Consider the following 24,261-nt stretch of genomic DNA (forward strand, 5'->3'; position numbering starts at 1 on the left):
ACCTAGGCTGTCCACTCTGCTCCAGGAGCTGCCCCATCTCCCTCATCCCATCTCTGTGGTCCCAGATCCAGGGCCTCATGGCCTGGGCAGACAGTGAGGGATGCCCAGCAGCCTGAGGAGCAGTGATGCTGCCTGGCAGAGGGCAGGAAGGCGTGGTATCAGCACACTTCATGGGGAGCCAGCTCTGAGCTGCATCCGTGTGTCCCTGGAGCATGGACAGAAGGACACCTTGTCTGTGGAGACACAGAAAAAGCCTTGCAAGGGCTGCCCTGAGAAGCCGCTGCCTCCTGTTTCCCCTTTAAGCTGCCAAAGGTTTAATTAAATCCCCCTTTGCCTTGCCTCCCACAGGCTGGTCCTGCCCTGCTGCCCTGGCCTCTTGGACCCAGCCTGTGCTACTGCATGGGGGTCTCTGCAAAGCTCCCCCAGTCTGTTCACACCTCTCTCCTACTGGGAGCCAAGAGAGAGGGGAACACCACTTCACTGTGTTGAGCTATTTGCACTGCCCAGTATGCAATCAAAAAGGTCAAATCACCTTTGCTAAAGCTTTTCCTTGAAGGCTTGTGCTTTGTGCTGAGTCCATGGGAGATGAAATCTGCCCATGTCCCCATTCCTGGTGCAGCCGTGCTTCTTCTGGGGATCCTCCCAGGGGTTCTGGCTCCCCTTTGCATCCTCCTTCCCAAACTCACCATACAACACTACTCTGTCCATTTTGGATGTTCTCGTTAACATCGATACCCTGCATGCGCAACGATCTCGTTTGTATCAACACCGGGCTTGGAGGCACTGGGCTGCCCCGCTGGCCCCCAGCTCTGGGGTAAGACCCACCGGCACCACGGAGCCCCACGGAGCCTGCTGGAGCATCCCCCAGACTCCCCTGGAGCCCCCCGAAGCATCGCGGGAGCGTCCCCTGGACCATCCCCCGGAATCCTCCGAATCTTCCGCCGGATCCCTCCAGAGTATTCCTGGAGCCTCCCCTACAGCGTCCCCCGGAGCATCCCCGGGAGCTGCCGGGCGGCCGCGGGAGGGCGCCCCGAGCGGTCCGTAGCGGAGGGGGCGTGGCCGGGAGGGGGATGGGGGCGTGGTCACCGGAGGGGGTGTGTTCGGTGGGGTGGGCTCAGACGGGGGCGTGGCTTCCTGCGCTGCTCCGGTGGCGGAGCGGGGGCTGCGCTGGTGGCGTCATGGCGGAGGTGGTGGTTCAGTGCCGGATCCAGTACCTGGAGGACTCGGATCCCTTCGGCTGCGGCAGCTTCCCGGAGCCACGGCGAGCCCCGGTTTATGCCGTGGTGGAGGCGCTGCCCCTTGGGGCGCAGCTGCCCGCGCTGCACCGCCTGGTCGGGACTCCGCTGCCGGTGAGGGGGAGCCACGGGAGGGCGGGGAAGGCGGGCAGGTACAGGGCTGGAGTCGGGAGTGGTCTGGAAGGAGCACGGAGGGGAGGTGAGGGACTGGGCAGTGTGCCCCCGCCGGAGCACGGACAGCGCTCCCGGTGTGAGTCACGGCGGAATCCGTGAGCCCTCTGCGGGAGATGCCGGTTCTCGGCCGGCACCGGATGAGTCGGCGGAGAGGAAGAGAATGTGCTTGCTCAGAGCAGTCAGGAACCCGGGCAAAGGGAAGCAGGATGAGGGCACGTGTCCATTCCCATCTCGTCGGGGCTGACCCAGGCAGCGGTCTCCTATCCCAACATCCACCCTTCACACTCCGTTCCAGGAGTAGAGCCGAGCCTCGAAGGGAGCACACCGCTCCCTGACACTGGGGGGACCGGGCCAGTATCCCCACTCACTGCAGCCCGTGAGCTTTGGGGAGGTGCCGGTGGGGCCGGAGGACCCGCAGCCCTTCACTCTGCCAGTCCACCGGCAGTCTTTAGCGGAAACTTGTGCTGAGCAATTTCCTCCGTCCAGGAGGAAGGCAGGAGGCCAAAGCGAGGCTCCATTTCTTGCTTGTGTGGCCTCAGGCCTGCTCCAGGCTGGGTAAAAGAGGCTAGGGAGAAGAGGAGTCGGGGGACCTTCCCTCTGGGGTGTCTTGTTGGAGTGATGCTGTCAGAGCATCCTTTACAGGGTGGGGATAGGCGTGTTTTCTTTAATGCGTGTGGACCAGCAGAGCTTTGGCAATGGCTGAGCATCTCTTGTCTTGCAGCACAGCAGGAGTGCAGGCAGGAACCCAGGCAGGCAGGGGCAATGTACCCTGCTCATAGCTGGAGAGGACAGATGGAGGCAGCAGGAGGGGGAAATCAGTTCCATGTGCCTGGCACTGAGCTTGCTGCCCTGCCAGGGAGAGGGGATCACTGCGAGACTTTTGCCTGCACCACAAAACATTCCCTTTTAACCCACTTTTCATTTTCCTTGAAGCAAAGTGTCAGTGTCTCATGTCATCGTCATCATGGGATTTTTAGGTGGTGACTAAATGGAGTTTGTTTGGGAACAACTAGCCCTGAGACATGACGAATGGAGCAAACTCAAATTTCAGGCGTGTGCTCTCCTCCCAGGCAGAAGCTGGCTGTAACGGGATCACCATCCGGGGGTGCTGTGTGGTGACATGGGGGGGCTGGGTATGGCGTTCCCTAGGACAGGAGTGCTGCAAAGAGGTCCTGTGCGCAGCAGAGGCATGTTGATCTGGGATTTCAAGCTTTGTTCTCTGCCTAAGTCAAGTTCTGGATATTTTTTTATCTGTAGTTTTCCTACATCTTGTAACTCTTGGTGACATTTGCAAATAGGACCCTGCTTTGGGTTTATAAGCCAGAGTCCTCATTTATATGAGTTATATAGGTTATAAACCATGATCCCTTTATTACGTAGAGCTTTCTGAGCCACAGCCCAGCCTGACAAGTTGGGATGCTGGCTGGGATTTGCATGAGACAATGTGTTCATTGGGAGCCTCTGCACGGAGATTTACAGCCTGCGGAGCAAGGTCACTATCCTGAGCCACCTGGTTCAATCCAAATCCAGAGCTGGCACCCCGGAACTGCTCAGATGACATTACACTGGTACGATGAGCAGAAACGTCCCTTGGTGCCCCTCGTGCCAGGTGGTGCTCAGCTCCATTACTCACTGCCCTAAAATTAGTAAATGAACAGTCGGATTTTTCCCAAGGAACTGGCTGTTAATAAAAATCAGCCAGGGGTGCCTGGTGCCAGGCTTGTCCTGCAGGGCAGCATGCCCAGAGCTGAGCAGCACAGGGAGGAGGATGCAATGGCTGGGAGAATGCAACCAGAGGTCCCTACATCACCAAAGGAGGATGAACTATAGAGCCCATGGGGTTCTGTCGTGGGGGCTAGTGGCATCCTGCCCTCCCTGGGCACAGGAGAGCTGCTCCCAGCCCTGGGAACAGCCTGGAGAAGATGAGCAGGAGGTTTCTCATGCCAGTATCACTGCCTTGAACAGCCTGTCCTGCCCCATGACACCCCCAGTGCTTCCTCTCCTGCAGCTCAACCCACCGCTGATGACTTTTTCATGCTCTCCGGAAAATGTGTTTGTGCTTGGAAATACCTTCCTGCTTTGTTTGTGCTGCCGCATTGTTCAGCTACGGGCTGATACTATCTTCTCCTGCTCTCCAGCATTTTTCTAGTACCCTTGGGTGATGCTCGTGCTGGGCGTGGGCCTTTTCTGAACCTCCACAAGCAGGTTTTGACAGGGAAGGTCCCCAGATGCTGCTGCACTCCCTTGCCCCAGAGATCTAGGGATTTTTCCAAATAATTGCATAACCCAGGGGCTGGAGCATTACTTTCCCCTTCCCCCACTGGAAACCCAGGGAAAAGCAAACAGCTCTCTGTCCTTGGTGCCATAAGCTCACTGCAAGCTCTCAGGCTTGATAGAGGAGAGCTGCTAGTGCACTTACAAGGTGCATGAGCCCCGTCCCACCAGCCCCATTGTCCTCTATTTCCTAACTGGCTCAAGGGGAGCTTTGCTCTGGTTCACCTCAGACAGGCATGGAAGTGGTGAGATGGGGTCCACAGCAGCACTTTGAAACTGCTGTTTGCTTCTTGCCAAATGGTTAGGGCCAGGTGCTGGTCCTCAGCAGCCTCTGGCGATTCCCAGCTCCTAGCAGTGTCCAGGTCCCAGGGTGGGAGTTGTAGCCAGGCATGCATTCCATGGGGTTGCCGGAGTGCCAGCAATGGAGTGCCAGCTCCAGCAATCCTCTGGTTGCCTTGGGTCTGTTGATGAGAAACGTGGCTCTGTTAACGAGCAACAAGCCTGGCTGGAGGAGCAGCAAGGACCGTTTGCGAGCAGGTGTGCAGTTCTGGGCCAGCTCTGGGTGACCTCCAGAGACCCCTCCTGGCCCCGGGATGGATTTTTACCCCCATGATAAGGTAATGGCAGTGCTCCCATCCACTTGCTACCATCCATCAGATAGGTGCAGGCAGGACCAAAAGCCTGCCAATAAACAACCTTCTGAGCCCTGAAACGGAATGCACTTGGTTGCTGGTTGGGGCTGTCTTGTGTTTAACTCCTCCTTCAGCTGCAGCAAATATTAGATTTTTTTTTCTGTATTTCCCCCATGGCCTTCCTAGAAGAGCTGAAGCAACACGAGCAAATTGTGGTCAGTGCAGAAAGAAAGTGTCGGAGAAAGGGGAAAATGTTTCCTCCGCTGGCAGATAAAGAGGATATTCACTGCCCAGCCATGGAGCATTCTCCCGTGTGGGAATGCCATGATATGGGTGAGCAGGAAGACATGATGCCATGGTGCGTGGCACCAGTTAGGTTGTGGGTGGAGGATGTCTCCATCACATCCCATGGTTCAGGGGGCAGCCCCATCCTGAGGGGAGCTGGCTTTCCCTGGGAAATCATTTGCCTGGCATGTATGTCATTGCTGAACTGCAAAGCCAGCCACAACACTAGAGGTTGGTAGAATCAGGGAGATCCATGTGTTCCTGCCTTCCCCATGTCTCAGGTCTGAGGCATCAGCATAGGTAGAGTGGGGCTTTCTTAACACAGGCAAACCCCTCTCTGGACCATGGGGTCCTGGTCCCACACTGGGGCTGGCACCAGCACTTTGTCCTCAGGGAGACACCAGAACTTCCCCATGTAGCAGATGAGGGGCATCAGTACTGCTGGGGGTGCACGGGCCTCCTTGGAGCCTCGGGCTGGAGGTGTGAGCGTGGGATGCTCTCCTTCCCCTGCAAGTCCCTATGACACTTGAAGCTCAGCTCATTTTAAAATGGATTTACATGCAGGAGGCAGATAGATCAGAGCTGCCCCACGCCAGGATCTGTCTTTACCCCATGACCCCAGTGTGCTGTCCCCAGCAGCACAGCCCCGAGGTCCCAGCTCAGAGCCTCAGCTGGTGCTCCCTGGGGTGGAAATGCTGTCCTGAGATGTTTGGCAGGGCAGCATGAGCCTGGGACAGCCTGTCCCATCCCCGGGGGCTGCTGCTTGCCAGGGGGGGTGCAGCCAAAGCTGGGCCCAGCTCTTGGAGCATCCCTCGTGGGGAGCGCTGCCAAGCTCACACGGGAAACATGCGGGGTCGAGTCCCAGGGGCTTGGCCTACCCCACCAGCTGGGACATGTCACTGGCCTCAAGAGGAGCTGGGGATGTCAGCTCTGGCTTGCTGGGGTTCTGGCTGCCCAGAGAAGGCAAAGCTTTTGTGCTGGAGCTGTGAGAGTTGCTTTGTACTGTATTTGAGTGCCCAGGAGGATGCAGTGGTGCCTGGGAGGATGTGGGAATGCCTGAGGAGATGCCTGACAGGATGTGGGTATTCCCAGGAGGATGCAGAGATGACTAAAGGGGTGGTTACGAGGTTACAAAGATGCCCAGGAGGATGTGGGGTTGGCTGAAGGGATACCCAGGGGGATGCAGCCTAGGAGGATGCAGGGGTGCACAGGAGGACACATGAATGCCTGGAAGAGTCTGTCCCTGTGGAGACACTGAAGATTTCCCCTGCATCAAACCCTGCATGGGGCTAGCATGAGCAAACACCCTACACAGAGGCAGGGCTAGCAGCCGAGAGTGCAGCCGAGGACAAGCCTGTGTTTGGTGCAGGTTGCCATGGCTGGCTGGCATGGCCAGCAACTGCTGGAGGTGGAGTAGGACGCTATGAATATGAACAACCCAGCAGCAGTGCCCTGCCAAATTGCTTCTTATCCAAGGCTTAGTCAGAGTTGTTAATGGTGTTAATGCACGTGGCATTTCTTCCTTGCCCTCAGGTTTACTGTCACGTTCACAGTGAAGTCATGTGAGCTCTTGTGACTTGAGGACGTGGGGCTTCATGGAAAGCAATCCCAGTGAGATGCAGGAGCCATACCCAGCACTGCTGTGGGTCACTTGAGGGTGGCCAGGGCCATGGTGGTGAAAGGCATTGGTGGTAAAGGCAGAGAAGCTGTGACCATCTCCTTGGCCACAGGTTGTGCAGTTTGGGGCTGAAATTGGGGTGGGTTTTTAAGTAACTGATGAGCCCCACTTCTCTTCCCTGGTTGCTGCTTGTGCTGCTTGCTCTTTTTGGCAGCAGTAGTAGCATTAATCATGGGGTTTTATCCCTGATGCTCAGCTCCCCAGGTGGTTACACAGCAACTGCTGTGGGCAGTTGGGAAGGAGCATCAATTCCTTAGAGGTAGGGTGAGGGGTGTACTACAAATGCTTTAGGAACAGGTCCAGATGTGCAGGGTACTGGCAAGACCAGGCAGGCATTTGCGCTCCCTTTGCCCCTACATACACCTTGAGAGCAAATTGCTCCCATCAGGAGCTCACCCAGGATCCCTGGGTGCTGTAGGGTGCTGCTGGGTCCCAGGCAGTTCAGGGGCTCTGGAGCACCCCCAGGTGATGTGCCCGCCTGTCAGGGTGCACCATGGGTGCTGTACGTGGACTTTTAAGGGAGATGGCCTCACCCTAGCCTTGCCTTGGGCTGTGCTTTTCTGGGTCAGTCGGCTGGAAGATGCTGCATGGCTGTAGGCTGAGCCAGAGGCTGCGTCACCGGGGGACACCCCTGTGGGGTTTTCGCCTGTTTGGGGTGTCCTCTTGTGTGCCTTGGTGGTTCTCACAGACCCAGTCTGTGCAGATGGAGGCAATTCATCAGCCCAGGCGAAGGCACCAGCCCTGGGAGGAGGCAGGTCCTGCCCTGGTGCCCCAGGGGTGCAAATCTGCCAAGGAGCCTGGCACTACCCTCGCTCTGCCTTTTCCCAGCCTGGGGCTCCATGTTTTTTCTGTTTGCCATTGGAGGGTGCCAGAGCATCTCCCCATGGATCCAGGATGGGATCTGCCACCCTGCTGTGGGATGTGGCTGCTGGGTGTGCTTGGTGTGTGCAGGAGGGTGACCCAGGGATGCTGCATCCTCTGGAGCCGGGTGGGCACAGGGGCTCAGCCAGGCTATCTGCATCCCCAGCTGGAGGACTGCACACTGCAGGTCTCACCCTCTGGGCACTACCTGGACCTTGACTTATCCCTGCTGGAGCAGAAGGATGATCTGGAAAGTTTCTACGAGGAGGTCAGGTGAGGCACATGGGGTGGCCCAGCCCTCCAGGGATGGGACACGGGGACCTCATGTGCGTGTGAACAATGGGAACCATGGTGATTCCAACTGCAAATGCTCACAAAGTTTCCCGTGTCCCTAGGAAGGGGAGACGGCCAACCCTGATCCTTCGCACACAGCTCTCTGTCCGAGTCCATGCCATCATTGGTGAGTCCTCCTCCGGCAGCTTGTCCCCCTCTCTGGGTGGTGGCTTGATCTCTGCCAAGAGTTTTGGACAGGCTTTTTGTGATGGAAAGAGGGAGCAATCAGCCCAGGGCTGCTTCTGCTCCATAACCTGTCCCTGAGATTCAGGGACATGGACCCCATGAGGCTGGTGGGGACCTGCTGGGTTAATCCCCTGCATCCTCAGAGATCAGGATTTTTGCCCTTTGGGCTGGGAGCCCACCACCCACTGCAGATACTCCGGGTCATTCAGGCAAGCTCTAAATATAGCCTTGCAGGATGCAAATAAATAGTTTTGCGCAGCAGAAAGTGCTGCTGCACCTTGGGGCTGCCTGCTCGGAGGTCCTGCACAATGCTCAGGAGTGCCGAAGCCTCTTTCCTCCTTAGCAAGAGGGGAAACAAGCGCTGAGCAGAGAATGCTGGCCGGGCATCAGCTGGCCAGGCAGGGCTGCAGCCAAGCCTGAGTGACGCGGGAAGGGTCAGGAAGGCCAGGATAGGGGTCATGCTCTTTGTGAGCAGTTCCCAGGCTCAGACTGAGCTCTGGACTGTCTGCTTTCCCTCTGGGCTGCTCTGTTTTCCCTCTGGCTGCTGTGACAAGCTGATAAGTGAGCAGAGGAGGCTGCTGGGACCTCATGTTTTACAGAGCCCTGTCAGCATTACTGGAGGGTTCCTTGCACAGCTTGCTTCTGGCTTGTTACACGCATAAGCCTGACCCAAATAACTGGGGATGCTCAGATAACTCGAGCTTTGGATGCAGGAAGTGCTGACTCCCAGTGGCTTTGGTCTGCACATTTGTTTTAAGTGGAACTTTCCAGTTTCCCATTGCCCTGGCTGTTCCGTGCAGGCTCCTGCCTGCAGGCACCATCCCCATAAGCACATAGTCTCCTTCCCAGTGTCTGTCCTTCTGTCCCCGAGCCAGTGTCATGCTGCCATCCTTCCCATCCCCATCCTGCAGCTTTTCCCAAGCTGTGGGGCTGCTGGGAACTCCAGGATCAGGGCAAATGTGTAAGGAGTGATGGCTAAAAGTAGCTCAACCTCTTGCCCTTGTTCCTGTTTCGGTTATGCACAGGAAACCAGAGGAGATTCTTATGTCATTGCCGGGCAGAAAAAGGCGGCACAACGAAAGGAAATTGGAAGGTGGCATGGCTGAAATAAGTAGGGGTGTTGCTGCAGCTGCCTCCACCCGGGGGCAGTGCCGGCATCATGGGATGACAGCACAGGGTTGAGTTGAGTTGAGGGGCTTTCCCAGGCAGCTGGCGGCATTCCAGAGCCCCGATTCAACGTCAGTCCTTTTGTTCCAGAGAAGCTGTACAACTCGCAAGGGCCGGAGCTGCGGCGATCTCTCTTCTCCCTCAAGCAGCTTTTTCAGGTACAGTGATGCTGGTGGGGCCCAGGGGGGGGTTCCCTGGGGTTTGGCAGCCCACGCCTGCCTCCCCACACTGCGGTAACACCTGGCCTTTGGCCTGCAGGAGGACAAGGACCTGGTGCCGGAGTTTGTGAACCTGGATGGGCTGACGTGCCTGATCAAAGTGGGGGCAGAGGCTGACCAGAACTACAAGAATTACATCCTCCGGGGTTGGTGTTTGGGCACCTCTCATCCCTAGGGAGGAAGACTGGCACTTGGAGGGGGGTGAGGCAGCCCCCTCCAAGAAAAGCCCTATCCCTGCTGCGCTGTGACCCTGCCTGCTCTCTGCCTTGCAGCCTTGAGCCAGATCATGCTCTTCGTGGATGGGATGCAGGGTGTCATCAACCACAACGAGACTGTCCAGTGGCTCTACACTCTGTCAGGAAGCCCAGTAAGCTCCTGTTGCCCTGGGGGCTGCCTGTGTCCCTCACTGCACCCTTCTTCCCTGCCTGTGGCTGTCTCCTTGCACTGTCCCATAGGGGATTTATCCCATCCTTTTCCTTTGGGCTCAGTGCCCTTTGTATGTGTTGGGTTCTGCTCCCAACGATTTGGAAGCCATGCAGGTTTCTGGAGCTCCCCATCCTGATGTGGCCATGCTCCTGGGCAGAGAGTTTGAGCAAAAAGGTCCCACTCCAGGTGCCTTCCCAGTGCCCATTGCCCATCAGCATCATAGCTGCAGGCCAGTCTGTGGTCCCATGGCAGAGCCCCCAGCCCCAGAGCATGGTGACCCAGCAGACACCGCTGCCATCCCAGCCACTGTCCCTTGTCCCAGTATCGCCTGGTGGTGAAGATGGCTCTGAAGCTGCTGCTGGTGTTTGTGGAGTACACAGAGCCCAATGCCCTGCTTGTCATCCACGCCGTCAATGCCGTGGACCAGGCAAGAGGTGGGTGCAGCAGCAGCCTCTGCAAGGTCCCCACCGGGGGACAACATATGTGTGTGTGTGTCCTTGTCCCGTGTGTCACTGGCATGGGCTGTTTTTCCTAGGAACCTGTCCCTGGTCCAACCTGATGGCTGTCCTGGAGCAACGCAATGGGGCTGACACAGAGCTGCTGGTCTTTGCCATGACACTGATCAACAAGGTCCAGGGGGGTGGCAGGGTGTCCCTGTGGTGCCACAGTGGCAGGGCTCAGTGTGGGTCACACTGGCCTCACCACCATCCTTTTGGTCCTGCTTAGACACTGGCAGCCCTCCCAGACCAGGATACGTTTTACGATGTGACGGACTGCCTGGAGCAGCAGGGCATGGAACAGGTGGTGCAGCAGTTCCTAGGCAGCAAGGGCACCGACCTTGACTTGAAACACCAGTTCACACTCTACGAGGTGAGTGTGGCTCCTGTGGGGTCTGACCATGCACCATGTCCTGTGGCAGCAGGGAGGGCAAGTGGGGGGGTGGTGGGGCTGACGTGCCCTCCTGTTCCCTCCACAGAGCGCTCTCAAACTGGAGGATGGTGTGGAAGAGCCACCCTCAGGGGGACGCAAGGACCGGAGGAGGACAGACGAGGGCCGGCGTGGGTGGCGATTCCAGGCCGGCTGCCCAGAGCCTGGTCCTGATGCACAGCTTGGGTCCCCTGGAACCCCAAAGGAGCCCCCCACTGAGGAGACCCCAGCTGTCCCCATGCTGAGCAGCCCAACAGAGTAAGTTTGGCTGGAGGTGGCCCAAGGTGGGAATGGTCCCAGGACTCTTTCATCAGGGTCTGTAGCAATATGACAAGGGGTGATGGGTTTAAACTGAAGCAGGGAAAGTTCAGGCTAGATAGAAGGAAGAAGGTCTTTACTGTGAGGGTGCTGAGGCCCTGGCACAGGTTGTCCAGAGAAGCTGTGGCTGCCCCATCCCTGGCAGTGTTCAAGGCCAGGTTTGATGGGGCTTGGAGCAACCTGGTCTAGTGGAAGGTGTCCCTGCCCATGGCAGGGGTTTGGAGCTGGATGAGCTTTAAGGTCCTTTCCAACCCAAACCAGTCTGGGATTCTGTTTCTATGGTGAAGATGCTGGGATACAGTGTGAGCAGTGCTCAGGTCCATTCTCAGTGCCAGGGTGAGGGCAGCTCTGCAGGACTTGCCCTCATTCCCTGTCACCTCTTTCTCCAGCCTGTGTCCCAGCAGTGTCTTCAGCAGCGCGTCCAGCGTGCAGCTCACACTGGCCTCCCCACCGGCTGACAAGGAGCAGCCTCCAGCCCCAGGCGAGCGCAGTGTCTACAGGTAGGGAGCCAGGAGGGGCTGGGTGCACAGGGGTCCCCCCGGGGTGGCATGGGGGCTCCCAGGAGTGTGGGGTGCACCTGTGTCAACACAGGGAAACAGGGTCTAGGTAGGCACCAGGGATGGAGAGAAGTGTAACAGGGGGAGCAGATGTCTGAAAGGGACCGGCCAGGGGCTCCAGGGCATCCTTCACACGTGCACAGCTCCTCTCCAGCAACTCCTCACTCTTCCTCTTGTCCACGCTTGACCTCTTCTCTGCCTACTCTTTTCTATCTTTCCTTTTGCAGGCTGCGCCAAACTGCCCCTGTCTGGTAAGTGCCTGGGCTCTGCATGTGTGTGCTTCTTCCCAGAGTGATGCTCTGGCAGGAACGGGCACTGTCCTGCCCCACTTGCTGTTCCCATCCCTCACCTCTCCCCTCTGGCCCCCATCATCGAAGGGTGACAGCACCTTCTTCTCCCCACCTTCTAGGGTGAGATGTCCCTCTGGGGCTGGCAGGGGCCTGACATTGCATTCCTGGTGGCAAACTGGGTGGCTCTGGTGCAGTGGATGCTGCACCATCTCACCAACACCTAATGCCATTTTGTGCCTGGGCAGGAAGGGATTTGCTGGGCATCTCCCGGCTCCCCAGTGCCATGGGGTGACAGCAGGACAAGGGTCCCATGCTGGAGGGCTGTCAGAGGGGGTGTGCAGGAGGAGCGAGCCCAGGGGATCTGGCAGCAGTGGGGGCTAACCCCTATTTTCCCTCAGGCGGGAGGATGACCCCTCCTTGCATGGGGACAAGCCTATTTTGAGGAGGTTTGAGTAAGTAGAGGCATGCGTGTGTCTCCAGGTGTGTGTTTCCTTTGGCCAGCGCCTGCTGGAGGCTTCTGGCCTCTGGCCACACAGGGCATGCAGAGCAGGACAGTCCCCACAAATCTCTGCCTGGGTTTTGTAGCTTTTGGATGAGGGTTGCAGTGAGCACCAGGTCTGCTGGGGCCAAAAGGTGACAAAGACATGAGCCTTTGGCTCTCATGGGACTGCAGCATCTCTGTCCCCAAGCTTTGGTGGCATCATCTGCCTCTTTGCAGCACTTAGAGGAGGTTGAATCCTCCATGTTCCTGATGTTGTGTGGCCCAGGCAGGGGGTTTCTGTGCTGTGGGGCTGGCTGTGCAGTGTGACATGGCATGGTTTGCCCATTGTCCCAATCATCCCCATCCCTGCCTTGCTCCTGGCCAACATCTGCCCCTGTCTTGCAGAGCTCGCTTCCTGGAGAATCTGGCTGCAGCCCAGAAGGACAAGATCTCTTCCATGACCAAGGGACGGCTCAATGTCTTCAGTGATGCTGCCCTGCAGCATCCCACCACTCTCGCTTGGGACAGGGATAGCAGTGCCCCTGAGTCCAGCATGGAGACACCCAACACAAGTAAGTGTTTCCAGGGTATGTGTTGCTGGCTCTGGGCTCATTGGGGTCCCCATAATGGGCATTAGTGGCCTTTCTGCCCCCAGCCCATGCCTGATACTCAGAGCCATGGAGAAGCTGGGTGGTGCCTCCCTGTCCCACTCCGAACACCGGCATCCGAGCACAGCCCACCAAGGAGCAGGACCCCAACTCTATGTGCAGCCCAGCACAGTTACCACAGCCTCTACCCCTCTCCCTGCAGGGTCTTGCCTGGCTCAGCAGGACACCACTGATTCCTGCAGCACCATCTCCTCTGACACCAAGTTCATGCTGGACATGCTCTACGCTAAAGGCTCCTCAGAGCCAGGGAGGGAGAAGATCTCCCCTGAGGTCTCCTCATCTGCCCTGGTCCAGGGTGAGGTGGTGATGGATACCGTTGGAGGTGGCAGCCAGGAGCAGGAGGGTTCCTGGTCCCATGGCAGGGCTCCAGATGGGCTGGTGGCCAGTGCTCATGCCAAGCTAGCGCGTGCCATGTCCAGCGTAGATGCTGAGACCCACACACAGAAGTTGGAGAACACTGGGATGATGCCCATCAAGAAGGATGTGGAGCTGACATGGGAGCGCCTGGAGGCCAGCCCTGCACAGCTGAAGATCAAGGACCTGGACTTTACTGATCTGGGGGAAGAAGAAGACTTTGACATCCTGGACACGGGGCCAATAACCAATGGCTCCTTGCTCCCTCCCGCAATTGAAGTAACAAAAGCTGGAGCATTAATGGCTCCCCCTCCACCTCCTGCTGTCCTTGGCTGCCCACCACCTCCACCTCCACCTCCTGCATTTTCTGGCTGCCCACCACCTCCACCTCTTGCTGTCCCTGGCTGCCCACCTCTGCCAGGGCTGCCAGGCCCTTCCATAATGGATGGTCCCTCTGAGGCCAAGAAGAAGACAGTGAAGCTCTTCTGGAAGGAGTTGAAGCAGCTAGATGGCACTGTGGGGACAGGCAGGTTTGGCCAGGCGACGCTGTGGGCATCCCTGCAGAGCGTTGAAGTCAATACTGCCAAACTGGAACATCTCTTTGAGTCACGGTCAAAGGAAGTACCAACTTCAAAGGTACCCATGGGCTGGTACCCATCAGCCAAGGGGAATTGAAGGGTGGGAGGAAGGCTGTTAATTCCTCTGGGGACCCTAGGCATGCACTGTCACCCCTACCCTCTGCTGATGATGTGTACCTGCAGCCTGGAGACTTGGCAGGGACAGTGATAGGCGGTGTGTGGGTTTGGCTTACCACCAGGTCTCTGATCAGCTCATTGTGTCCATTGTGTTTTCTTGAAGGAAGCCCTTTGCTTTCCTGTCCCCATCTATCCCGTCCTCTTTGCAGAAGGCCATTGATGGGAAGAAGGTGGTTGTGGTGCTGGACCCCAAGAGGAGCAACGCTATCAACATTGGCCTCACGGTACTGCCGCCTGTGCACATCATCAAGACAGCTGTGCTCAACTTCGATGAGTTTGCAGTCAATAAGGAAGGGATTGAGGTGAGCACAAGAGAAGCTTAGCCCCCCTGAGGTCCTTGTATAGGTCATTTCCCCCGGCCAGAAGGCCTGCCTGCCCCTGTCAGCCCTGAGTGACATATCTCATGGTGACATGTTTGGAGTCTGACACATCCCTCCTTGCTCTAGAAAATCCTGACCATGGTTCCAACCGAGGAGGAGAAGCAGAAGATCCAGGAGGCCCAGCTGGCTAACCCTGATGTGCCCTTGGGCTCTGCGGAGCAGTTCCTGCTCTCCCTGTCTTCCATCAGTGACCTCACAGCCAGGCTCCAGCTCTGGGCCTTCAAGCTGGACTATGAGAGCCTGGAGCAGGTACAGAGCCATGTACCCCATTGTGCCCTCCCAGCCCCAGCAGTGCTGAGCTCTGAGCCAAGTGGGGATGTGCCATGTCCAAGTACAGCAAGTGCCATCCTGGCTGGGGACGGGCTGCAGGTCTCCAAGGCAAGCACAGGCTTGGGTTGACCACATGGGCAAGAGCGAATGCTGAAGTTCCTAAGGGAGGGGGATGGCCAAGGGGTCTCATCTGCATCTCTCCTCTTCCAGGAGATTGCAGAGCCACTCTTTGATCTGAAGGTGGGCATGGAGCAGCTGGCTGAAAACCACACCTTCAAGTGCATCCTGGCCACACTGCTGGCCATGGGCAACTTCTTGAATGGCTCCCAGGTGAGAAGCAGGGTGTGGAGGGATGTGGCCTGTCTTGGGTGCTGCAAGCACGGGATGAGCCATGGTGCATGGGAGCTTGGGATGGCACCTGAGGCTGGGTGGTGCTGCTGGGTCTGAGGACTGGAGGTGGGCTGGAGGAGAGATGGAGAAGGACTTGCTGAGTCCATTGTGGTTTCAGAGCAGAGGCTTTGAGCTGGGCTACCTAGAAAAGGTCTCGGAAGTGAAGGACACAGTGCACCGGCAATCCCTGCTCCACCATCTCTGCCAGATGGTGGTAGAAAAGTTCCCAGAAACCACTGACCTCTACTCGGAGATTGCCTCCATCACCCGCTCTGCCAAGGTAAGGCAAGGCAGATGATACCTGCACAAGGCAAATCTGTGGGTCCCACAGCTGCCCGGCTCCACAGCATGGCCAAACGCTGACATCTTGCTCTACCAGGTTGACTTTGATGAGCTCGCCAACAGCCTGGTGCAACTGGAGCGGAGGTGCAGGGCCTCCTGGGACAACCTGAAGGTGATTGCCAAGCACGAGACCAAGCCAATGCTGAAAACCAAGCTGACAGACTTCCTCAAGGACAGCACCCAGCGCATCGTTGTCTTGAAGGTGGTGCACAGGCGTGTCCTCAACAGGTCAGTGCCTCAGGCCTTGGGGGCACAGTGGGTAACCCCCTTAGTCCCATCGATGGCCTGTCATGACCGGTGTCCCTGCAGGTTTCACTCCTTCCTGCTGTACCTGGGGTATCCGGTGAGTGCGGCGCGGGATGTGAAGGTGACTCCCATCTGCAAGTTGCTGCGGGAGTTTGCCTTGGAATACCGCACGTGCCGGGAGCGCGTCCTGCAGCAGCAGAAGAAACGGGCTGCCCACCGTGAGCGCAACAAGACCCGGGGACGGCTCATCACTGAGGTACAGGCACACTCGCCTGTCACCACCACCAAGTGTTGCCCACCAGGTCCCTGACGCCTGCATCTTCTCCCACTGTAGACAGAAAAGTTCTTCGGCATCACTGAGGCTGCTTCCCCACCTGCCGTGGTATCCAGCAGCCCCAAGGAGCAGATGGAAGCAGGTCATGAGAGCATGAAGAGCCTGCTGGCCTCTCCCACGGACAGCCCTGCCCGCCGCAGCCGCTCCAGCCAGGGTAGGAGTGGGGTGGCAGGGGCACACAAGGCATGCCCGGCTGGCTGGGCACAGCTGATGAGAGCATCCTGCTTGTCCTCTTGCAGGGACAGGGCACACCAGCCCGGCTCAGGGCTCTCCAGCCCAAGAGGATGTTCCCAGCTCCCCAGATGATGCTTCAGATGAAATCATGGACCAGCTGGTGAAGTCGGTCACTCACAACACCAACCCACGACCCTGTGCCAACAAGGAGCGCAGGAGGTCCCGTGGCAATAGGAAGTCGTGTAAGTTCCAGCCCTATCCCCATGCCCTTTACTGGCTCTGGTCTGTATGCTGTGCCTGTTTCCCTGTACTCTGTCCCATTTCTCTGTCTCTGTCCCACCTGTGTCCCTGTTTTTGTGCCTATTGCAGCTCTGTGTCTCTCTTCCCATGCTCTAGTATGTACCTGCACTTTGTCCCATCTCAGTGTCCCTGTCCCCATACCCTCTCCCACCTTTGTGGCCCTGTCCCTGTACTCTTTCCCATCTTTGCATCCCTGTCCCATCTCTGTGTCTGTACTCATGCTCTATCCCCATGCCTTGCCCCATCTCTGTCTCCTTGTTCCTATACCCTGCCTGGCTCCTTCCCTTCTGGCCACCCCTGATCTCCTATGTTGAGCCCACCAGCCCACAGCAGCTTGTACACTGAGTCCAGACTGTGCCACTGCCACCCCTCCCCAGTATGTCAGAGCTACCCTGTCCAGTGGGCACCCTGAGCCATCACTGCTCATGCTGCCAGTGCCACCCTCTCCTCTTCCCGCAGTGAGACGGACACTGAAGAGCGGGCTCAGCGATGACCTCGTGCAGGCACTGGGCCTGGGGCGGGCACCTGGCATGGAGGTTTGAGGGGGCTTGTGCTGCTCCCCACCACTGTAGGAGGTGGTGGCAGGTGCTCCAGGATTGGCATCCTTGGTCTCACCTTGCTTTTCCTTGCTGGCCTCCAGCTCCTGGTTGTGCAGGCAGCAGGATGGGAATGATGCCCTGGAGCTGCCTGCTTTATGGGGATAGAGGATGCTCAGTGCCTATGCACGGGCGTGAAGGCTCTGGGTTCATCTTCACAACAGTATTAAAGGGGTTAAGGGGCTGGACCCAGACCCCCTCTGGGAACTGGGTCTGGCCTATGGCCCCTGTGTTAATAAAGTAATTGACACGCTGCTAGTGTCCCGTATCTGTGCACTGGAGAGGCTGGGGTACCCTGTGCCAAACCTGGATTCGTGTCCCGGCTGCATCCCCAGCCCCGCTGTCCAGGAAAGCACTGGGCTTGCAGGGACCATCATCCCTCCCAGGGACAGTGCGGTCCCCTCTTTACCAGGACACAGGGGGAGACCCTGCCAGCCGGAGCAAGCACTGCTGCAAGCTCAAGGCTGCACGCTCAAGGACAGGAACAGCGGCTCCAGCATGAGCCAAGGGGGTCAGTGCAGCAAAATCAAGAATGTATGCCCTGTCTCCAGCGTCTCCTGGGGGATTTCAGCCAGACCTAGACGTGGATCTGGGACCAGGCTGTTTCCCTCCCACAGTGAGTTCAGGGCACAGCAGCCATGTTGCCCCTGCAAACCTGGTCAGGCTGCAAGCCTGGGAAACAGAGTCCCAGACTGGTTTGGGTAGGAAGGGTCCTTCAAGCTCATCCAGTTCCAAACCCCTGCCATGGGGCAGGGCCGCCTTCCACTAGGGCAGGTTGCTCAACATCTCCCTGGGCTTGGGGCTGCCTCATCATGTCAACACAGCAAGGGCAGCATCTACGATGCCCATGGGGGACTGGCAAATGTCAAGGCAGGAACATGCCACCTGTTGGCCCAGTATCATTCATGCCATCCTGGGCACAGGTTATAACCCTCACTGGATGCTGGTTGTGATGCTCCCTGTGGGTGCTAGGTGGTGAGTACCACTTCTGAGCATCCACTTCTGCCAGCTGTAATGCTTTGGGCACTCACCTGTGGTAGAGACATTTGGGAACAGTGTCACATCATCCATCAGAGCAGCTCCACCTCGGCACTGCCCCGGTGCTGCCTCCAGCCCTGAATCCTGCACAGCAGGTCCCTGTGGCTTTCAAGGAATGAAGAAAAACCACCAGGCAGGACAGCTTCTTTTTCTGAGCTAACCTTTGCCCAGGGTTGTCCCTCTCCTACGAGGCTGGACACACTGGTGGCCTTGGAGGAGCTGGGCAATACTAGGTTGTGACGTACCTGAGATGTTCCCAGGTGGCTCCAAAGGCAGCAAGATACTATGGTAAGAGCTGCAGATGTCCCAGAGATGCCCCAAGACATGGTCTGGCTCTCCTTCCTTCCAGGTGCTTGCTTTGTGTTCACAAAGGGATGATGAAGCAGTCACAAGAGGCTGCTTTGAGCCACACAGCAGGAAGGAGAAAGGGGTAATAAAGCCTCTTTCCAACACCCTGCACCTGCCCCAAAACATACATGTGACAACCCCAGGGTGGTTGCTCCTGAGGGCTTGCTGGGGGCAAACTGAAGCAGGATGCTGAGAAATGCCCCCACTCCCCCCATCCACGCTCCCCCCGATGGTTTGGTGGCTGTGCTCCAGCAAAGGCCTCTGCCAACCCGTTTGTTTTTTTCCACCCGGGAATTTTTGCAGCCTTGGAGATATTTCCAGGATTCCCAGCCCAGCTCTGGGCACGCGCTGCCCTTGAGAGGTGCCTCAAGTGCTTGGTTTGGCCACGGCACAAGGGGCTTATGCCAAAAACCCACCAGGCAGGAGCACCGCCCCCGGGATAGAGAGGAGGTGCCTGGGTGCTGGAGCCCCGTTGTAAGCGGATGCAGGTTGGTGGGGATGGCCTTGGACACGAGGGAGTCGGGATGCTGCACCCCAGGAGGATGCTCGGGGTGGGGTAAGGTGACCTCTATGATGGTGCCTCCATGCTGCACCCGGGCTCAGTTCCTGCTTGGCTCCCGCCCTTGCCAGCCCAGGCCACCGGCTGTGTCCTGCTGCCACGAGGGGGCACGGCGAGGCCACCCGAAACACCCTTCGCATCTTACCGCTCCTCCTTGTCGCGTCCTGCCACTTTTCAGGCGCTCGCAACTGGCCTTCTCTTTGATGTTGTGTCCCTCCTCCGTCACCCAGGGAGGCTGCACCCTGCTCCCCCCCTACCCCCAGAGAGATGTCCTGCCACTTCCATGTCCCCAGTGGAATGAATGACAGCCATGTCCTTGGTCCTGGCCATCTGGCTGGCTGGCAGGGACAAGCTCATCTCTCCAGCGCTTGTCCCTGGCCCCCATCTCTCCCTGGCCCCCTTTCAATCACTGGGGATAAGCCCAGCTTCTTTTGCTGTCCCATTTCCCCTCTTCTATAGCAGTTCGATGGCAGAGACAATCCCACCCGGTACACAGCCTGTGCTCATGTCCCCTGCCTCCTCCATCCCACCCTGCCTGCCCTGTCCATGACACTGTCCCAGCACAGAATCTTCTTTGTTGCTAAGCTCCAAGGTCAGCTCCAGCTTCCTGCCCCATGGGCATGTCCCCACCGCTGTCCCCAAGCTCAACAAGGGGACCTTCTGTGGTCCTGGAATAATAGTTGCCACTCAGCCCTGCCACCTTGCACGAGAAGCATGATTCCCGCCAGGGATAGCACAACCTCACTTTTGGTCAGGGGCTAGAGCCATCTAGAGTGCCTCTTGCAAGCACCGGTGTGCCCTGGCCACCTTCCAGAAGCATCAGGATCATCTGTCCCACCACCCCAAATTCCTCCTACTGTCTCAGCTGGAAAACTCCTCCTCTATCTCCTGTCCCCAGCCCTCTTAAGCAATCCCAGGCTAGCAACATGCTCTGTTCTGCAGCCACCTTCCCCAGCAGTACAGAGGCGTAGGACAGGAACCAGGTCACAGTTGCTCTGACCTACTGCCCTCTTCCCTGGGGGCACCTGGAGCATGGCCCAGCCAGTTTCCCCTGGGATCTGTCTTATGGCCAAGGGGGAGCCACGTTTCCCTTGTCCCCATCACCCTAAAACTGAGGTACAGTCCCTGTGACAAGCATGAAAGAGGAAGGTAATGCTGGGCTGGCAAAGCAAGCTGAGCATGGGTACTCCTCATGCCCCAGGAGATGGAGGATGCAAAGTACAAGGCATTAGTGGAGCTGGTAGCACTTCAGAGCATCACCTATGCTTCCCAGCCACACCAAAGGAACAAGGTCCCTGCAGTCCAAAAGCAGCTCCTGTTCGGAAAACCATGGAGAACCTGGTGAAAGGCCTGGAGCACAGGTGTGACGAGGAATGGTTAAGGGAACTGCAGGGTTTAGTCTGGAGAAGAGAAGGCTCAGGGGTGCCCTTATCGCTCCCTACAACTGCCTGGCAGAAAGATGGAGCCAGGAGGTAGCTGGTCTCTGCTCCTAAGGAACAAGGGATAAGACAAGAGGAAATGGCCTCAGGCTGCACCAGGGGTGGTTTAGACTGGATGTTAGGAGTAATTTTTCCCCCAGAGGGTGTTCAGGCATTGGAACAGGCTGCCCAGGGCAGTGGTGGAGTCACTGTCCCTGGAACTGTCCACAAACTGTGTAGACTAAGTACCTGAGTGACATGGTTTAGTGGTTGACCTTGGCAGTGCTGGGGAACAGTTGGACATGGTGATCTTAAACATCTTTTCCAACTTGCCATTTCAACCACAATAGATTCTATGATTCTATTGTGCAGAAAGCCTGGCTGGTGAAGAAGAACTGCCAAGGCTGCATGGGTGAGTGGACATGGGAATCCAGGGTCCTCATCAGGGCAGAAAAGCTTCAGGTCAGGATAAGGAGTGGCTTCCCAGAAGGTGAAACTTCTCCCAAAGCTATGAATGCGGATGGAAGTGGAGCGGGGTTTGGTAAATACCTGGGGATCCTGCGCAACCTGAAGAAAACAAGTCAGGGGCAGGAACTTTCCAAGAACGAGGGGATTTGCAAAGAGCCAGATGTGGGGTCAGCACTCAGCTGGATGCTCCATGCTGTCATCATGAGCACTGGGGAGCAGCCCTGCCACTCCAGCCACAGCACCTTTGGAGCAGAGAGGTCCCACCAGGAGCTGGGGAGTGGTTTGTACTGTGCCACCATCCAGCTGAGATGTAGAAACCCCCTGCAGATGTAGGATCAAAGCCTAGGACTCAGGCTGATCCCACCAATGTGTCACCAGATGCATGGAATGATGGGCACAGACTGTCACCCATGCTTTACAGCAGCAAAACACAAGGAAATCCCCGAAAGAATTCCTCAAGCATGGCCTGAATTATGTTGGGAAAAAGGGGTGGGAAGTCCAAGGGGGAGAAAGGGGAGAAGATCCCAGCACAAGTACTTAAAGTGGCTTCTTGAGCAGTTGGCTCAGCTTTGCCATGCTGTGGGAAATACCTCCATACTGGGCTTTGGTAGAACCAAGTTTCCATGCACTGCACTTGGGGAAGGACCATGGGTATCCTTCCCTAAGTGCTGGGTGCAGAAAAGGCTTCCAGGACCTGACCCTGGCTGAATCACAGCCACCTGAGGATCTGCCCTCTGTGGAGAAGAAAGCAACAATGACAGAGCTCTCACTCAGCAAAGTCCAGTCAAAACAAGTAGAATATTGCAAGTTCAGTGGCAGGACACAAATAATTGATGCTGGGAGTAATTAATCACTGTCCTCTCTGAGAAAAATTTTGACATTTTGGGTCAAAATGAGAGCGAATTCCAGGCAGTGCAATGGCCTTTGTCATCCCTGAACTGCATTTGGCCCCTTAACAGGCTCCAGTGTCCCACATTTTCCCTGTGAAGAAGGATGGACCCACCTCCATCCCAAGGACTCCTTGAGGACATGGTGTGGGAAAGAGGGAGCTCCATCTGCTTTAGCTAGTGAGGGACATTTCCAGAGCTTCCTTTAATGTGGGCTTGATAGACTATGATAGGTACCCAGACCACAGATGACATCCATGTGGGTCCAACCCCCATAGTCCCCCCTCCTGAGACAAGTGGACAATTCCACATGGCCTTTGTGAGGAGGCACAAGCCTCTGCAGACAAAAGTGCCCTGTTGGGTGCTCGCCTGGGTGGTGATAATAAGGAGATAATAGCCATGGAAGAAGGACTTGCTGTTTTGGAGAAGATTAAGTATCTGTGGGAGCAGTGTGGATGAATCATATCCCTCATGGGCTCAGAGCCCCTGGAAATGGCTCATGGCACTTCGAAAACAATGTCGTGAATCTTCTGCAGATGAGATTAGGGAGTGGAACAATTATCTCAAAACCTGTTAGTCATGGGAGGCTCCACGGAGCTGGAGGAACAGCTTAGGGCAAGGGGAGCACTAGGAAGATGTGGAGTGCGTCCCCACTGCTGTGGACCTGAGTGAGCAGCCCCAGTGAGGGTGTGGGAGGTGGCTGTGGTGGAACCAGCCCCTTTCCCCCTGAAGAAGGTGAGCTGTAATTACCAGAACGGGTAAGGAAAAGCTCAAATAGGTCAAAAGGTAATGGGGCTATCACCAGCATTTCCTAACAGCACAGCACAGCTGGGAGGCACCCTCCACTGTTGAGCAATGAGAAGATGAACAAGGCCAGGCACTGTCTTCAAGGGAATAGCCACCAAGGTCACCCTAACGGCATGCCAGCCTATTAGGGAAGAGCTGGAGACAGCCACAGTTACCAAAAGGTGCTGTTGATCCAGTCCCACCCCACCAGAGCATTCATGGGGAGCCCTGCCTGCAGCTGACAGAGAACATCATGGCTACCTACAACCCACCCTGAGGTGTCCCTCAAGAACAGCATGCTAAGACCACGTGTGAGGAGCTCTGGAAGTGATGGATGAATGGACACCCAAACCAGCTCTCAAGGGAACGCAGGAATTCACACTGCAGCTTGGGAATGGCCACATCTACCCTTTGTGAAACACTGTCACTGGTAGAGACTCTACGTTCTGACTGTCTCTGTAAGGCACCGTATCCCCAGCCCTGCTCCCTTGCACACCCCACAAGCTCTGGCTCTGTTGGAGGATGGAGACCATGTCTCTGAAAAACAACCTTTATCACAAGGATTTCTCCAGTCCTGGTGAAGCAATGGGTGGGGATTTTTAACAGGGTCCTGTTCAGGGCCTGAGGCTCAGCCTTCTGGCTACCTCCATCTTTTTCACCCAGTTCAGTAGCCCAGTGCCACAAGCGAGCAGGATCCTGTGGGAGAACCCACAGCCATACTGTTGGGAACATCCCTCCTCCTCCTCCTCTACCTCACCAGCATTCCCGGCATTCCCCTGTCTGGAACATCAGGGCTGTGGACCTAGCCATGTCCCATCACCACACCCCAGCAAAACCACCCCAGCCTGTTTGACACAGCACTTCTGCTGCTGCTGAAATGTGGGGTTTGTGCCAGTACCAAGGGGAGTTGTTCCCAGGACGGATGGCATGGATATCCACTGCCATTGCCAGGGCTGGCAGGGGCTGGCAGAGCCCGGTTCCTCTGGAATCAGAGACTAGTGTTGATGCTGGCATGTGAAAGCCTCTCCTGGAGGTCATCGAGGGTCATGCCCAGAGCAGGATTACCAAGTACAGAGAGTTGGTAAAATATTAAAGCGGGTGCTTAATAAAGCGAGCCCAGTGACAGCAATTCTTGATGCAATAAACCTCGGAAGGAGAGGACTTTGCCTCTCCAGACAGGTTGATATGGGGAGCTCCTGCTGGCACTCACTGGAGATGGCACGGACCTCGCACCAGCACTGCATGGTGAGGTTTCCCACAAGCCTCATGGCACCAGCCAGGGAAAGCCAGGAGCCGACATTCCAGCGCAGCTCGCCATGCTGCAGCCCCACAGTACTGCTGGGTAGGCAGGATGCTGCCTGCTCTGGGTGGGGGATGAAGAGCAGGATGCTGAGAAGTGGTTTGGGAGCAGATGGAAAGCGATTCACACCTTACCTGCCTGCTCCTGGCACAGGGAGAAACGGAAGCGTGGCTGGACACAGCACTGGGACTTGGGTGGAAGGTGGCCATATGGTGTCCATATGGCGCTTCCCCAGCAGATAAGCAGGTCTGGGGGCACCATCCTGTGAGTGGAGACACTGGGGGGGGGGGGGGAGGTTCGTGGGGGCACTGTGCCCTGTGCTCCCGTTGGCCCAGCAGGATGTGAGTGCTGGTGGCACTGGTCTTGGCAGGCAGGGAAGGCACCCTCCCACCAAGCACTGCTGCTTGAAGCCAGGAAGCTCTGCCTGGCATGAGCACCAAGCCATGCCAGGCTGAACCAAGCTGAGCTGAGCTGTGCTGTGCTGTGCTGAGCCATGCCATGTTGAGCTGAGCAGAGCTGTGGCGACTGTGTAGGGTGAATGTCCTGAGCTGTGCTGAACCGAGCCAAGCTGAGCTGTGCTGAGGTGGCATGACATCTTAAACCATG

At 57.0% G+C, this 24,261-nt stretch overlaps 1 protein-coding gene across 2 annotated transcripts; it reads left to right on the forward strand.

The window, feature by feature from the left end:
• The first annotated feature begins 1,145 nt into the window (after nt 1-1,145).
• Nucleotides 1,146-17,105, forward strand: FHOD1 (formin homology 2 domain containing 1). 2 transcript variants are annotated; one of them, XM_062621170.1, is made up of 24 exons: nt 1,146-1,349; nt 7,306-7,412; nt 7,535-7,599; nt 8,916-8,983; nt 9,084-9,189; nt 9,316-9,410; nt 9,792-9,903; nt 10,005-10,099; nt 10,196-10,339; nt 10,446-10,654; nt 11,104-11,214; nt 11,499-11,522; nt 11,960-12,013; nt 12,448-12,614; nt 12,853-13,700; nt 13,969-14,121; nt 14,266-14,448; nt 14,680-14,799; nt 14,978-15,139; nt 15,239-15,429; nt 15,511-15,703; nt 15,782-15,935; nt 16,021-16,197; nt 16,715-17,105. In XM_062621170.1, the coding sequence occupies exons 1-24, from the start codon at nt 1,179-1,181 to the stop codon at nt 16,795-16,797; spliced, it is 3,792 nt and encodes a 1,263-aa protein (XP_062477154.1). In that variant the 5' UTR covers nt 1,146-1,178; the 3' UTR covers nt 16,798-17,105. The 2 variants fall into 2 exon arrangements, with proteins under 2 accessions (XP_062477154.1, XP_062477155.1); XM_062621171.1 differs by lacking the exons at nt 11,499-11,522; nt 11,960-12,013.
• Nucleotides 17,106-24,261: the final 7,156 nt, after the last annotated feature.

Source organism: Pezoporus occidentalis, unplaced genomic scaffold (assembly GCF_034315485.1).
Source record: "Pezoporus occidentalis ecotype Australia unplaced genomic scaffold, CSIRO_AGI_Poc_V1 ctg229, whole genome shotgun sequence".
NCBI classification, from domain to species: domain Eukaryota; kingdom Metazoa; phylum Chordata; class Aves; order Psittaciformes; family Psittacidae; genus Pezoporus; species Pezoporus occidentalis.

Excerpts from the sequence above, each read along its gene's own strand:
- FHOD1 (XM_062621170.1), top strand. The coding sequence starts at position 1,179 with ATGGCGGAGGTGGTGGTTCAGTGCCGGATCCAGTACCTGGAGGACTCG. Across the intron at positions 9,411-9,791 it reads ACACTCTGTCAGGAAGCCCA|TATCGCCTGGTGGTGAAGAT; the intron begins GTAAGCTCCTGT and ends CCCTTGTCCCAG. Across the intron at positions 15,140-15,238 it reads CCATCACCCGCTCTGCCAAG|GTTGACTTTGATGAGCTCGC; the intron begins GTAAGGCAAGGC and ends TTGCTCTACCAG.